Source organism: Vigna angularis, chromosome 1 (genome assembly GCF_016808095.1).
Source record: "Vigna angularis cultivar LongXiaoDou No.4 chromosome 1, ASM1680809v1, whole genome shotgun sequence".
Lineage (NCBI taxonomy): Eukaryota > Viridiplantae > Streptophyta > Magnoliopsida > Fabales > Fabaceae > Vigna > Vigna angularis.
In genome coordinates, this window is record NC_068970.1 from 44,237,514 (window position 1) to 44,254,847 (window position 17,334).

At 34.2% G+C, this 17,334-nt stretch overlaps 1 protein-coding gene across 1 annotated transcript; it reads left to right on the forward strand.

Moving 5' to 3' along the window:
* The first annotated feature begins 406 nt into the window (after nucleotides 1–406).
* Nucleotides 407–3,300, forward strand: LOC108319092 (uncharacterized). The gene is made up of 3 exons (XM_017550115.2): nucleotides 407–609; nucleotides 2,559–2,739; nucleotides 2,881–3,300. Exons 2-3 carry the CDS (start codon nucleotides 2,569–2,571, stop codon nucleotides 2,950–2,952), a joined length of 243 nt encoding a protein of 80 aa, XP_017405604.1. The 5' UTR covers nucleotides 407–609; nucleotides 2,559–2,568; the 3' UTR covers nucleotides 2,953–3,300.
* The last annotated feature ends 14,034 nt before the right edge of the window (nucleotides 3,301–17,334 follow it).

Sequence of the window (17,334 nt, forward strand, 5' to 3'; positions counted from 1 at the left end):
CGGTCGTCCAGTGTGGAACGAACGGTCGTCCAGTGTGGAACGAACGGTCGTCCAGCAGTAAGAGGTCGACGAGCGTTCGTTCTCTGGTGGACGAGCGTTCGTTCGCTGGTGGACGAGCGTTCGTTCGCTGGTGGACGAGCGTTCGTTCGTCATCTCAGCATCCACTCATCAATTTTTTTAACGCCGTCCAGCCAACTTAACGGAAAGGACTCAATTGATATCAATTTTCAAAATTAGGGACCATTTTGATACACTTTAAAAAAATGAGGACCCAATTGAGACATTCGTACATAAATAGGGATGTCGAAAATGATTAAACCTAAAATATTCTAATAATATTTATGAGAAAAGTCTTTTACTATTATTGTGGGTAGATTTAGTAATTGTGAGTGTAGGAAGCAATAGGCAATAGCGAATAACCAGAGGAGTGAAAAAACCACTAAAACCCTAATTACCCAAAGCAGTAGTATGCAGTGAGATCGGAGGGAGAACCGAAAGGTGAATGTGGCTGAGAAAGACACCACAGGTCTGTTCGAGGGATAGGAAAAGCAACACCAACACCCAAAACGGAAAGAAAGAGAACCATTGAACCACGGAATTGTTAACCAGGTGCGTTCTGCATAAATCTTTAGCTAGGAACAAACAAATCCAGTGTCGGTCTTTTTTTTCTTTTTGCTAGTGTCCAACAGAACTCGCTGAATCGACTCTAAACTCATGAGCGATTTTGTCGTACTGAAAAACGATTTTACGTGCAAAGTTGATTAGGTTCGAGGGTGTGGGAATGTAAACTCGTGATGAATCGCGATTTACATAACCCTGATTCAGGAGAAAGAGATAGAGAGGAAGTCCAGTTTTGAAAAACATTGATTTTAGAGCAGGACCAACACAGAGAAAATTAGAAGCGTGGAACAGAAATACAAGGTCAAGAAGTTGGTATTTTGGTACAGAGTTTAGAAGCATACACGATTAAAGGTCGTTTTTAAAAATGCATAGATTAAATACAATCCAGAAACAGAACAAGCATCTTCTTGTTATAATGCAGAAAATAACTTAGATTCTTACTGAATGCTTCCTTATTTTCATATTTGAATTCTACTACATATTCCGTACATATATAGATTTGTTGATCATGTTACTTTATTTTCCACCCAGTCAAATCCATACTGAATATCGATAACACAGACTCGGTTCAAAGAGATAGGTGAATCAACATGATGATAATACATGGTCTAATAGAAAAATGATATTGTTAAAGTTCCTATTAAAGAACTAAAGTTTGTAGTGGCTATGTACAAACATTATTCAAAGTCCCAGTTTGCACGCACCCAGCCAACATAGTCTCATTATCTTCATCATTTTAGAGCATTGTATTCAAATCAGTTTTGGCTTCCTCCAAAACCCCAACTTGTCAATTCTTTTGACCTTTAAGGCCTTCAGTTAGTGAAAAAAATGTGTGATCATGTGGACAGAGTCGACAAATTAAAGTTCTCAGATCTACAGAATGCCCTACCTTTCAAGGACGCGTCAAATTAATTTATCACATGGTTGGGTTTTACCACCACTTCCAGCATGGGCCTAACATACTAAAGGGAATTAATATATTATGAGTATATATTCATAAAGGGTATTAACGCCCCCAATACTCGATGGTCCCCACCAACGGCTGAAAAGAATTCACGTAAAGCTTCTCAACTCAACACAGTGGTCTAGTCCTTGGTATCAACAATTTCACTCCATTTCTTCCGATGCTAATGTATTAGTACAGGTGTACCTCATTCTTCTTCTGCCGATACTCTACCTAAGTATGTATGGCCAACCTCTCAGGTGTGAATAGTTCCTTTATTGGCTATAATGTATAATAGTTAGTTCTGGACCTTTTGAACAACAACAAAAAATGAGAGTTAAATTTGACATAAAAATGAAGTAGTAATTAGGTTGAGTAGGATCTAATGTAACAATACTAATAAGGTGAGAGCTAAGGGCGAAGTGTGTTTGTGAGCAGGGGATTTGGTGCGGTGTTGTTTGGAAATTTGAAATGCAAATCTCAACAGCAAATTGCCCTTGCATTGCCTTTTGCATTAGTTATTTGTTACTTATTTGCAATTTGGAAGAGAAAAGAGTACACATACACAAATAAATGAAAAACACTAAAGTGGGTCAACCATTATTTAAAATTATTTCTCCTCTCATGTTAATTTCGTCTTCTCTCGTCCTCCCCCATCTTCTCAACCAAACATGCTGAGGAGAATTTAGAGGTCTATGGTTTGTTACTTTGTTTATTAACATGATGCAAAAGAACATCATGATGCTCCGTGTTCATGACTTATGCTTTGTAATAATAGCATTAAGCACAAGGCACTACTGCAGTATTTTAAGTTGTTTTGGTGATCAAAATGACCAACTGCATTAGATTGTTGTGTTGACCGTTCATTTATAACTGTTCTTCATGTGTAATTTATTTTTAATAAACAAAGTTTTCAATTATGGGTTTTTATTACATGTTGATTTATCTGTATCAATTGAGAAGGAAATTTACATTTTCCTGGATATATGTGAAGTTGAAGGATAATGGGTCGGAAAGCTGGTACGCTTTTTATCAACCCCAAGAGATTTGGTTCACTTCATAAGCCTTGCATGAAGGAAATGGCAATGTTGCTCAATTGTATGGCTGCAAACCACAGCGACATGGAAGCCTGTGCTCGTCAGAAGGAGCTATTAAATGCCTGTATGGATTCTCAGGTAACATGAACATAGTTTGATTAAAACTAGCATCTTTTGTTGCCATCTAACTTTTTCAGGTTTACACTTTTAGTTGCTTTTACCTTTTAACATTAAAATTAAGTAGTGTGAAAAAAAATCACTTCAATTTTGTTTTTTCAGAGTAAAAAGAACAGAAAGTCTTGGGGAAGTATCAATTATCAACTGCAGAGGTTTAACCGAGGAAGGAAGTAATTCCAGGTTTTCGGATATGTATTGTTTTTAGCATTCAGGATCGATATTTGGAAAGCTTGGGGTGTGTTATGCACTGCTTTGGTTGTCAACCTAAGCTAACCAACTGTATTCTCTCTTGAAGTATCTTGATGATGAAACTTATACTTTTTGGTTTTTTAAACCATTTCAACTAAGTTGAAAGAGATGGCGGAATAATGTTGAAGAATACCAGTGTAATTTATTACCTGTATCAACTAAAGTTTCAGTATGCTGCATATCATTTATGACACCACCACACAATGTGATATTGGCACTGCCTGTTAAAAAAATATTTTATAATTGATGAACATGAAGGTTGTTTATGTTGCATTGTTTTTCGGTGATGGAGTGTTGATGGCTGTTGATCAATATAAGTAGTTTTGGAACATTGGCGATACATTCTCGAATAATCCAATGATGATGGTGGTGTGCGTATGCTGGTCATTAATGCTTACCTGCTGCTTTATTCAAACGTATTTAGGAAGATTGGAATATTTTAACCGGATTAGTATTATTAGCTTTAGAGGATGATATGCGTCAACAACACAGAATGAGCTTCCTATTCTAAGTTTTTGAATTCAGCTCAAGCTCATCAAGTTACAGGAGGATGATGTTTGAGTTCTGCACGTGGGGAAGAGAACCTTTGTCATCTGAGTTTGAACCTGTTGGGATAACCCAGGAGTTTCTACTGCGTAACTCGTATTTGGAGTTGATGGTAGGATCGTGTGAGTTGAGAATGTAAGAATTCTTTTACTGAAAGACCAACTACGAAATCATATAATGGCTGTCTTTAATTTGACTAAACCATTTGATTAAACATCTAAGGAGCTACTACTTCGTCTTGTACATTCAACCCTTCTCCCTGCACCTCTAAGTCGATCATTGTGCCATTCGGTAAAATGTAAGAAAAAAGTAAAAATTGGGTAAGTAGTGGATCATTGTGCCATTCGGTAAAATGTAAGAAAAAAATAAAAATTGGGTAAGTAGTAATTACTGCTTATTGAAATGCATTTACTTCTACGTTTGTTTTTATATTTTGTTGTTGTTTTGCTTTGTTTTTGTTTTGTCGCCTTTGTTTGTGTTACTTTTTTTATCAGTCTTGGTAAGTTGACGTTCATCTTCTTCATTTGACATCATAAATGTATAAACGATTAAGTTTGTTCAGTTTGATATAGTTATTTTTAGGTTTAAACCCTCGTATGATTATCATATTTGTAAAGGAATTTCAAGTGGGTTCTCTTGTTGAAAACGGTCTCAATTGGATCTTAAATTTGAAAAATTGTAATAATTAAGTCTTTTTCGTTAAGTGTTGACAGACGAAGTTAACAGATCCTGACGTGTTGTACAATTAATATGTTGATGTTAATTGTTTTATTATGTGAAATTTTTATTTAAATTAAAGAATTTTGACATGACAAAATTTAATTGGTTTATGTTAAAATAATAGATTAGGAATTTTGTTTTCTTTAAATTAGGACTTTCTAAACTAAATAGGGTTAGAGAAAGAGGCATTTGTGAAGGGAATTAGGGATTTAGAATTTGAAGACGAGAGGATTAACCACCTCAGCATATTTACTGTGCATCATGCCATCACATTTAACGCCGTTTTTTTTACCATTTAACGAAAAAGAGCTTAATTGTTACGATTTTTCAAAATTTAGTACCCAATTGAGATCGTTTACAACAAGAGGACCTACTTGAGATTCCTCTACAAATATAAGGACTATCTGAGAGTTTAAACTTTATTTTTACCATATACACTGTTTAGGAAACAAACTAAATTTTGAAAGCCAGTTTAAAACGTTACTGATTTTGGATCACTTAATTTCAAAACTAATTGGAAGATTACCAATTCGCAAATATTTTTGTTAGAAATGAAGAGCCTTGTTTCTCAACACCAAGAGAGGGGTGAATTGGTGATCAATAAAAATAAATGCTTTTTAAATCTTTTCACAAATTCAGAATGATCTTTAACCTTTCTTGTAATCTAAGTAATACGCGTATGCAATGAAAATAAAAGAGATAAGGAAAGAAGAACAAACACAATGTTTTTATCTTGGTTCGGCCTTAATGCCTACATCCAGTTTCCTTCCAATCAACCTGAGATTGAAGGATCTTTCACTATAATAATTTGAGTTTTACACCTAAGGCTTTACAGAGACTCTCTCAAATGTAAACACTTCTCCCACTCAACAATCAAATATAGAAAGGAAACACTTGCACAAAGAACCACACATCTTCACTGCAGAACCCCTTTGAGAACACCTTTAAAAGTACCAAGAGCTCGTCACTCTTCTTCCTGGCCGCACGCATAGGAAAACAGCACAATCCAAGATTGCATAAAACGAAGTATGATCAGTCAGAGATACACCTCACTCTGCAGTATTTGATCGGCAATGTAAATCCAGATTTGATCTTCAAGAAACCTTTAAGATGTGTCAAACTCTATGTATCTTGTTTCTTGGAGCGTCTTACCACCTGTAACACTTTTCTCAAATCAAAGATATCAGATATGAAAGTTTAGAATGATCAATTCATTACAGAGTTGTGTAAACTGCGTCAATTTATAGTTTTCCTCATTAAACGCAAAACATTCGATTACGTTAGTAATGTAATCGGTTACATTAGTAGCAGATGTAACAGAATTACAACTAACACATTCCAATTGATTGCACAACTAATGTAATCGATTTGCAATTAATGCTAGTCAAACATATTTAAAAATATGATCGTTAATACTATTTTGACTAAGCTTGAAAACAGTTTTCAAAGAATAACAGACTTAATTGATTACATAACCAGTGTAATCGATTAAGCTCTTCACTTAAAATTTTTTTGAAAACTTTTTTGTCTTCAAAACCTCATCACAACACATTTCAGGAATATGTTTGCAAAGACAGTTTTAATCAATTTAACACTTAATGTAATCGATTCAAAATTTGTTGTTTTGCCACAATTTAAAACATAAGCTATCTGATGAACTTAATTGATTACAACATCACTGTAATCGATTATTTCATACAAATTTGCATTGTTCTTGTGGTTTTAACACACAAAAACATTCAGTAAGCATACAATAGATATAAGCACAAATATGATCACAAAAGTATGCAGACTAAACAACATATCAATATATGTATTGATCAAGAAATATTTTCAGAGCAACATATGTATCAATAAAAAATACACATTTCTGTTGTGTCATGACAACATCACTGATGAGTCAATATTTTCTTGACTTCACTTAGTTTATTGTACCGAATTTAATTCGGCAAGTGTGCTTAATTGTCCAGTATTTTCCCATTTTTGCTAATTGTGCTTAATTTGACCACAAATTCTTATTTTAATCAATTTGAATTATCTGAGGCTAATTATTTGCGTTATTAATTGCAGGGAAAATTTTGGATAATCTTTTGGGACTTCAAGAAAAATGTGACATCAATTTTATTTTAAACTAAAAAGAGAGAGTAGCTTGCATTTCATTTTTTTATTTGGGCTTGGTGAGCATTTACTTGACCACGGCCCATGGCAGCAAGTGACCTTCATTTTGGTGTGCATGGAGAGGAAGGGTGCTACGTCCAGCAGCACACGGCCCATGAGCAAAGAAGAGCAGTCCAGCAAGGATTGGGAGAAAAGAATATGAGGAGAATCACGGTCTTGGCTTGGATTCAACTAGAAAGCACACACGTCCAACACACAGGCTTGGATTCATGCGGATAGCAGCGTCTTGGGAGGTGCACAAGGAAGGCAGCGGTGCACCCAGCAGCCCTGGTCCAGCATCCAGCAAGTACTTCACGCTTCCAGTAGCTGATTCACGGAGGGAAGAGAGAAAGCGTGCTCCAACAGCCACCATATATAAGAATTTAACATTCAATTGAAGATGGGGTGTCTCGGCTTGAGGGCATCCAGCCGCCACTTTCTCGGTTTTGGTTTTTAGGCTTTTGCTTTGAACGTTTTTGAAAATATGCACACGGTGTAAGGTCAGAAAGAAAGAAACGCTGTTCCGTTTTCAATTTGGAGCAAAGCATTTAAATTTTTTATTGAGTAAAGCACGGTGAGAGGGAGCAGCAGCAGCACCAGGGGAACATGAAGTGGTGTCACGGTACAAGATTGGCACGGTGATTGGGGGCTGGAGAGCAAGCACACAACTGATCCATTTACTTGGAGGAGGCATTCATTTCATCTTGGAGGCATGTTGATTCAAAAAGGAAGGAGCGCTGATTTCATTTCGGGAAGAGAGGTGCACGGGAACATTGAGTTGGAGGCAGAAGTGGTGATTTATTTTGGGGAAAAAGGAGAAGCGGTGCAACACGGGATTGAGTTTTTCTTTCTTTTAGAGTGCATGGTGATTAATTTTGAAGAAGTGTGCACACGGTCATGGCTGTTACGTACAGAAAGAGAGAGCTCCAAAGGTCTTCTTTTTATTACAATTCTCATGTGAATTACACTCAGCGTTGAAATGCCTACTAATTCTTAAGTTATTTCATTGATTCTTCATACGTGCTTTTCAATGTTCATTGTCACCTTTTAGCAATTTGGATTTATCCTATTACTGTTCAAGAGTTATTTATTAGTGTCGTTTCCGTGATGATGTGCATTTCATTGTTTTACTTTTTAGCTCAATCATTGTATTTCAATATTAGATGTGTTTCCGTGATGCTTACTACTTCATTTTATTTTCATTGTTCACGCGTTTTTAATTCATTGTTTCCATGAAGAAATGGAGTTGATATATGACTGCAATGTGCCTTTTAAGTTTTATTAACTAAGCTTTGCTTTTCATTTCCAACTACCCTGCATGTCAAGTTTTATTCCAATTACCATGTGCATTGGATTGTTTAGTTCAACGTTGCATTTTAATAGCTTTAATTGCGTTTGGATATTTATCTTTTGCATTGTTCGGTTTAATATTTTCATTCACTTTAATGTTGTCAATTATATTCGGTTGTGTTTAATTTCAATTTAATTTAGTTCATTTCTAAGCACAAAACACTTTCAAAATTCCCCACTACGTGTTTGACCTAAGACTCGAACCACATTTGGTCCTTGAGAGACGACCTAGGAGTCATTCCTAGCACTATATTGCATTCTTTAATGCACATCAAATTTGATGGGCCCCGACAGCCGCATCAATCATTGTGTTGTTGCAATCAATCTGTTGCCATCATAAAAAACAAACACATCAGGGATTGGGTTCAACACTCATATTACTCCCCCTATCAACAATCTTCCCCTTTTTTGATTATGCACAACCATGATGTACAATGCACAATCAGAAATTGTTTCAAACAATTTCAAACAGAGACATTCATATATATATATGTCATCCAATTTTCATGATATCAGAACATTTACACATTTCAACTATTTCTCCCCCTTTGGGCATTAGCAAAAAGGAATTATAACAAAATGTATATTTGAAGCATAAAGACAATGATTCAAACAGAGATGCATCAACAGATTTATACAATAATGTCAACAAAATGCTCCCCCTGTCAATAATTTGTAATTCAAATAATTTCAACTTCTCCCCTTTTTGCAATTGAACAATTATGTATTAGTTAATGAAGCTCCCCCTATTAATGTTTAGTATTTTTCAGAATATCTCAAACACAGTTCAATATCAGAGCAACATGATAGAGATATATTAGAGCATATATCACAGAAATAGTTCCAAGCAATTATCAAATGATATGACAAAAATAAGAGTAATGTAGATAATGCTTAAAGGCAATACAATTGAGTGTTAACATTCGTAAAACTAAAAAAGATTTACAACGGATAAAAAATAATGAGATTTATAATGAATGAACACATGTGAAATCAAAATAAATAGTTCAGAGTAAATGATTTAACAATTTAAAAAACTCAAACCACATTCACAAAAAGTAATCGATTATACTTCCTCTTCAATCGATTAACTTCAACAAGGTACTAAAGCACCATCTTAGATAAGCAATCAAGTTCATTTTCAGTATCTGTCCTGCATAAACTGTCTTCTCAGCTTTGTTGAGGATTAGTCCAGATATAAAGTATAATTGTGAAGTAAAAAGAGAATCATAAACTGAGTATGAAAATGCAAATGATTAATGTAGCAGTAAATGGTTTAGTTTGCATTCATGCAACAGATTCAACAATCACAATCAATGTTATTTAATGCAATTTTGATCAAGTATTTCTAGTTCATTCCTTATTGTGTAAAATCTCTCTTTATTCAAAGGCTTTGTAAAAATATCAACCCATTGATGCAAGGTATCCACATACTCAATTTTGATTTCACCTTTAAGAATGTGATCTCTTATAAAGTGGTGCCTTATTTCAATGTGCTTAGTTTTGAATGAAGTACAAGATTTTTTGTTAAGTTTATAGTACTTGTATTATAACATTTCAAAGCTATATGATTTAAAGATAGGCCATAATCTTCTAATTGACTTTTGATCTAGAGAGACTGAGCACAACAACGTCCAACAACAATGTACTCGGCTTTTGTGGTGGACAATTCCACACAAGTCTATTTCTTTGAATGCCAAGATACTAGAGAACAACCTAGAAGGTGACATGTGCCACTATTTTTTGTCTAGTTTACAACCACCAAAGTCAGAATCACTGTAACATTCTAGAAAAACATTCGAATCACTAGGATACCATAGTCCAAGACTTTTGGTTCCCTTTAGGTACTTTAAAATCCTTTTCACAGTTGTAAGGTGTGATTCTTTTGGTTTTGATTGATGTTTTATAAAAATAAACGTTTTTCAAATCTTTTTCGCAAATGGTATGTTTCTTTAAACCTTTCTTGGACAATAAGCAATGCGCATGCAATGAAACAATTTGCTTAATCAACTAATTACAGAACGTAATCAATTAATGAAGAGAGATAGGGAGAAGAAAATCAAACTCTGATTTTTATACTGGTTCGGCCACTACCTATATCTAGTGTCCTTTTAATCAACCTGAGATTGAAAGCCAATTGCACTATAAAGATACGAGTTTTTACAACAAGACTTTTACAGCGACCAATCCTGTCAAAATGTAAACAACCTCTCTAACTCACTAATCTAATATAGCCAATACAAAAAACTTGCAGCAAGAACAATCCTCTCCTGCAGTCACCCCCTTTGAGAACCCTCTCAAAGTACAAAGAACTCCTCGTTCTTCTTCCTGGCCACACGCACAGGGAACCATAAATCAAAGATTGTGAATCTTCTTCTCTTGATCAAACAACAAGCACCTCAGTTGTGCAGAATGATCAGCCTCTTTCATCTAGTCAAGTTTGCCTCTCAAGAAATCTTCAAGAATTGTAAACCACTTCAAGTTCTTGTTTCTTCGAGCTTTTGATCACCTCTATAAAACTTCTCAAACGAACATGAATCAGATATGAAAATGTAAATCTCAATTTTCTTTACAGAAATTCAATCAATGCATCAATATATAGTTTAATTCAATCTTGTATATAGATTCATAGAAGTTCTCATGCATAACATTGTACACATTCATGTTATGTAACTATTTTTGTTTATGCATATATGTTTAAATATTAGTCTTTTACAAATATTATGATCTGATTATTTATCATGCCTTTAAAACTAACCCGCATATAAGATAACCTAATAATGAAGAAATGAACTCACAAAGTTTTTAAATGACTAAAGACTTCAAACGTTTTATAAATACACTTCTACGCTGATTGAAAAATCATATCGTTTAGATGTGTAATTATTAAACATAAAAAAAGGAAGATTGTTAAGACAAGATTTTCTATAAGACTGAACTGTCTAAACGCTCTCATGTTTTGAAGTTTAACAAACAACATTGAACGATATGAACGTATGACAATTGATCGAGGTCGTACCCGAATCAAATTTAATGCTCAATTAAGTGCAGTATAGCTTAGGAAGTGACTCCTAGGTCATCTCTCAAGGACCAAATGTGGTTCAGGAATTAGATCGAACATGTGGTGGGGGATGGTTTTTGGACAGTTTTGAGTGAACTAAAATGAATGAAATGAAACACTAATTAAAAACGATTGGTCACTAGCTCAATTACAATGCTTCAAATTGCAGATTAGTAACAAATACTCACTCCTCTAACCCCTAATCGAACACAAGTTAACCAACTAAGCGATGACTAACCATGTTTTCATAACTGCGAACTAAGCGAACACAATGCTAATATTCAACCAATTATGCACCATACAGTTTCATCAACTAAGCGAAGATTACACACAGATTAGGCAACTAAGCGTATACCCAATCGCAGGCACAAAGACAGATTCAATATTAGCCAAGTTAGAGCACCAAAAACACACTTCCAGCTCAGAAATCTCATGGAAACGGTGTAATTTCACTAATGACCAACCAAGAACAATTAACCTATCATTAGAAACGAAACCCAAACAACAAAACGAAGTGGAAACATTGAAGGAAATGTGGAACTAAAATCTAGAATGAAACAAAAGCACAAAATTAAACTAGAAGCACAAAAATGCAATTGAAAATCTGAAACGAAAATCTAAAACGAAAATCTAAAACGAATTTAAATGGCAATTACGAAAATGAAAAGGGGAAAACGAAATTGGAATTGAAGCAATGCAGAGAAACGAAATTGCAAACAAAAGCGACAAAACGAAATTCATAATTGAAATTGCATTGAAATATAAATGAAAACCTAAAACCCCAAAAAATGGGGGAGCTCTCCCTTTGCTGTCCAAAGCTAAAAAACGTAAAATGACAGAGTTAGAGTTGTGTTTGGGGTTTTCCCCCTCTTTAGCACACAACCCTAGGTCAGCACACTAATGGGCCTCTACAAATATGACCCAAAAACGGCCCAAAAAGTCAAATCTGTCCAAAAACTACCTAAAACCGAAATTACATTTTAATTTAAATGAAAATGCTGATGTGGCAAGTGAAAAATGCTGTGGTAACTCTCTTGATGTTCCAAAACAATATTCCGAATAATTCCCTGCAATTAATAATGGAAATAATTAGCATAAAATAATTCAAATTAATTAAAATAAGAATTATTGGCCATATTAAGCCCAGATATCAAAACTGAGGAAATATTGGACAATTAAGCATAATTCCCTAATAAAATGTAGTACAAAAAGCTAAGTGAATAGTATAAAAATATTGATTCATCAATAGTGTTATCATTAGAATAACAACATAGGTGGAATATAAGTGATGTGTGAAAATGCTCTAAGAAGCCAAAAACCTTAGACGAAGACTCTAGATGAGAGTCTTGCTGAATGAAAATGTTATACATCGCTAGACAATAATCAAATAAACTCTCAATATGTCGTAGTATATAAATATGTCAATTGATGTTTTTAGAAAACATGTTGAAAGTCTCAAATGATATTCCAAAGCTTGTGTTGAAAGACACTTTGCTAAACGCTTATGTTGAATAGAACAGAGAAAAACTTAAAGTGTTTACATAGGCTAGACGATACCATGTGCCAAACGATCTACTTCATACAACGGTGAAATTTTCCTCAACTACTTGGTATCTTGGTGAGAAGTTTAAATGTTTAAATCCTATCTGAACAGTAGATATCACTGTGTTAAATATGTGATTGTAAATGTGTATGCATGACATATGTTTTTGGAAAAGGAAAACCGCAAGTACTTTAGTTCAACTTTAAATATGCGGCAAAACAGCAGTTTTAAGTCGATTACATTACGGGGTGAATCGATTAAAACTAGTGTGTTTGCACAGAATCTTTTCAAGTGTGCTGTGAGATTTTTCAAGAAAAGTTTTCAAAAATGTGCTAAGTATTGTTGCTTCATCGATTGCATGTGATTTGTATTCGACTAAGTTGGTTGATGTTTTGAAAAACTATTAAATACTTTTGATAACTAACATAAACGGTCATATTTTTAATTGTGTTGACCAAACATTAAATGATAGTCGATTGCATTAATTATACATTCAATTAATTGCTGTGATTGCTGCTAAACTATTATAACCGAATGGTGTATTCGATTACATTAGTAGCAAAGTCGATTAAAATGCGTCTGATATGTCTCTAACTATAAATTGACGCTGTTTTGAATTCTGTAAGAACTTTTGTGATTCTATCACTTTCATATTTTTTACAGAAAGTTGTGCGATCTTACAGAGGAGGGAAAAGTTCCAAGAATCAAGATTGACCGAGGTGATTAAGGATTGTGAGATTTGTTGAGGAGCAAGACTAGCTGTGTTTCAAATGTCTGATCAATATGCACATTTGGGTGTTTACTGTGTGATCAGGATTTACAATCTTTTGAAGATTGGTTTGGTTTCCCTGTTGTGATTTCAGGAAGAAGAACGGTGGTTTCTTGACTTTGAGGGTGCCTCAAAGTGTTAGACAACAGAAGAGGGTGTTTTTGTTGCTGGTCTTGTTGTTTACTGCCTATATTAGATTAGAGGGTTAGAGAGGTGTTTTATAATTTTGACGTGAGGTCTCTATAAAAACCTTGTTGTAAAAACCTTGATCTTTATAGTGCATTTGCTTCGTGTGGTTGGAAGGACATTGGATGTAGGCTTCGCCGAACCAGTATAAAAACACAGCGTTTGAATTTTCTGATCCCTACTCTCTTTTATTCATTCGATTAAGTTCTTTGCATATTCGGTTAAGTTTTCGCTGCATTGCAAATCATTTACCCTATGATTTAAGAAAAGTGTAAAGGCATCACATTCTGTGCAAAAGATTTTAAAAGCTTTTGTTTTTACACTTCACCAATTCACCTCCCCTCTTGGTGTGAGAAATTGAGTCATTCTATTTTAACAGTCCTAAAAGCAAAAGAAGCAAAGAAAAGAAAGAAAAAAGGTTTTCAAGGAAGAAGAAAGCTTATATTTCTTGGGAAGAAAATGACTCTAGCTCATCAAGTTCAAGTGAGTTAGATGAGGAAGCAAATTTGTGTTTAATGGCTACCTTAATGACACTGCAAGTCAAGTAAGTGATTCTAGCTTTGAAACTAGTGAAATTGACTTAAAAAAGGCATTTCTTAAGTTGTTAAAGGAATCTGAAAAATTGGATACTGCACGTGAGAAATTGAAAAGTGAATTTCATGATTTACAATTAAATATGAAAAGGAATTAGATGAATAAGTAATTCTAAGAAAAAAAAATTAGTAATCTAGAATTGAAAGAGTCTGAATCTAATGTTGTTGTAAATCCTATTGAATGCTTGTCTTGTAAGAGTCGTATGTTTGACATAGATATCCTTGAAAACTTACTTGCTAAAGCATCTAAATTTGCTTCCTATGTAAAAAGTAATGTTAGGAAAAACATTTTTAAAAACAAAAATGTGCATCAACATAAGAAAGATCAAACTAAAAGAACACGTAGAGTTTGAGTTGAAAAAGGTACAATTATATGACCAAACTGCATAGTGTTTGCTGCTTCTATTGTATGAATCATGGTCACACCTCTAATATTGTATGAATCAAATGGAAAATATGTTTGTGTTAAACTTGTGAAATGATTTTTCATTAAATATACTAACCCCAAGGACCCATAATGAGATTGGGGACCTAAATTCTTGCTTAACTTGTTTTGTAGGAACCTTCAAAGTTAAAGAAGTCATTGCAGTACCTTGATAGTGGATGTTCAAGACACATGACGGGTGACAAGAAAAGGTTCATAAGTTTTAAGAAGAAGAAGCAATGATTTGTTACCTATGGAGATAACAACAAAGGAAGAATCATAGGAACCACAAACATTGGAGGAGGAAGTACCTTGAATATCAAAGATGTGCTATATGTTGAAGGACTAAAGCACAACCTCCTAAGCATAAGTCAATTATGCGATAAAGGTCTTAAGGTAACCTTTGAAAGTAAATGTACTGTTCATTTTAAATATTCATCTGACATTGCATTACAAGGTGCTAGACACAACAATATATATTTGATTGACATTGAAAGTGCATATAGTCCTAGTATAACATGTTTAGTTGCAAAAGAAGAAAATCCTTGGCTATGGCATAAAATGGTTGTACACATGTATATGAAACATTTGAATAAATTGATTTCAAAAGATCTTGTGATTGATTTGCATAAATTGAAATTTGAAAAGGATAAACTATGTGCAGCTTGTCAAAAAGGAAAGCAAACTAAATCTTCCTTTATATCTAAAAGCATGATTTCTACATCAAAACCTTTAAAACTATTGCATATGGACTTGTTTGGTCCTTGTAAAATTAAAACTTTTGGTGGAAATTACTATGCCCTTCTAATTGTGGATAATTACACTAGATATAATTGAACTTTCTTTCTAACCTTGAAAAGTGAAACTTTTAAAGGTTTCAAAACTTTTGCAAAAAGGGTTCAAAATGAAAAAGATTTGAAAATCAAGATTATAAGAAGTGATCATGGTGGAGAATTTCAAAATGAGTCTTTTGAAAAATTTTGTGATAAAAATGGTATAACTCATAACTTTTCTGCTCCTGAACTCCCCAACAAAATGAGGTTGTTCAAAGGAAAAACAAATCCTTTGAAGAGTTTTCTAGAACTTTACTAAATGAGTCAAATGTACCAAAATATTTTTGGGTTGATGCAGTTAGTACTGCTTGCTATGTTTTAAATAGGATGCTCATTAGTCCAATACTAAAACTAACTTCTTATGAATTTTTTAAAGGTAGAAAGCCAAATGTATCTCATTTAAAAATATTTGGTTGTAAATGCTTTATATTGAACAATGGTAAAGATAACTTAGGAAAATTTGATGCAAAATCTGATGAAGCAGTTTTTTTAGGTTACTCATTAACTAGCAAAGCATATAGGGTATTTAATAGAATAACTTTCATCATTGAAGAGTCCATGCATATTGTTTTTGATGAAATAATGGACCTTGAGGAGAATCCTCTTCAGTCAAATAAGTCCATTGCAGGTGATGAAGATTACCTAAGGGAATCTTTTGAAGAAATGTATATGAATGAGAGCACTTCCTTAGAGGCTCCAAATATGCTTCAAGAAGTTGAACATAGAAGCTATCAACAACCACTAGGCCTCTCTATGGACAACATCATTGAAGATATTTCAAAAGGGGTAACCATTAGACACAATTTGAATAACTTCTGCTTAACTATTGCTTTTGTGTCACAAATAGAACTCAAGAGCATAGGTGAACTCTTCAAGATGACAAATAGTGTATTGCTATGCAAGAAGAACTGAACCAATCTGAAAGGAATGAAGTCTGTGAACTCACCCCTAGAGAAGAACATTATCAAGTGATTGGTACCAAATGTGTATTCAAAAACAAGTTGGGTGAAGAAGGAAATATCACAAAGAACAAAGCAAGGTTAGTTGCTAAAGGCTACTATCAAGAAGAAGGTATAAACTATGATATAACCTATGCACTAATAGCCAGGTTAGAAACAATTAGATTATTACTTGCTTATGCATCTTTGATTAAATTCAAATTATATCAAATGGATGTGAAAAGTGCATTTTTTAAGGGTTTCATTAAGGAGGAAGTGTATGTTGATCAACCTCCTGGCTTTGAGGATTTTAAGTTTCCTAATCATGTTTACAAATTAAAGAAAGCTTTGTATGGCCTTAAATAGGCACTTAGGTCTTGATATGAGAGACTTAGTTCTTTTCTGTTTGAAAATGATTTCTCTAAAGGAAAGGTGATTCAACCTTGTTCATTAGGACTTGTGCCTAGTAATACCTCTATCTAATACTACGTAGGCCAGTCTTTCCTTTGCTTCGTGGGCTCTCTGTCAGAATGCGATCTCTTATCTTTGGTAGGTATCGTATATAAGAGAAAGCTTTGAGTAATCTCCCCGAGTGGGGCTTCTCCTCTCTTTCATAAATTGTATAGAATAACCTGTAGGAAGAAAGTCCCGGAAACCAGGACGTACGATTGGCTTTCCCCTAGTTTCAAAGGTTTGTAGCACTTGCTTACTAAGCTAGGAGGAGCTCCTGTCCCTTGCTATTGCGGTCACATAAAGGTTAAGAGTGAGGGGATCATTCACTTTGAAAAGCGAAAGGATGAAGACTGATCCTCGTTTCTTTTTTTCTATATATATCTATAGGATAAAGCCATAAGCTACGTCAAACATGAACACAAAACAACATTAAATGAAACACAGGAAGTAAATAAAAAAAACCAGAAAAACAATGGAGAATGTTTTTGAAATTCATAAGTGTTAACATTTTCCTCTCGATTTCCACCATGCCTTCATCGTTAACAAAGAAATGTCTTCAAAGAGTAGTTCCAAAGGATCCGAGACTGTATTTAAAGAAAATGCTAGGAGCCACTAATGCGCCCAACTACTCCAGTGCCCATCACGTCAATCCTTATACTCCAACGCCCATCATGTCGAACGCTTTAAAAATTCGACGTTGATGAAATTATATTATTAGGCTATATATAAGATTG

What these genes read in the sequence shown, in the direction of transcription:
- LOC108319092 (XM_017550115.2), top strand. Translation starts at nt 2,569, where the DNA reads ATGGGTCGGAAAGCTGGTACGCTTTTTATCAACCCCAAGAGATTTGGT. An exon ending in ATGCCTGTATGGATTCTCAG is followed by an intron (nt 2,740 to 2,880) that starts GTAACATGAACA and finishes TTGTTTTTTCAG; the next exon opens with AGTAAAAAGAACAGAAAGTC.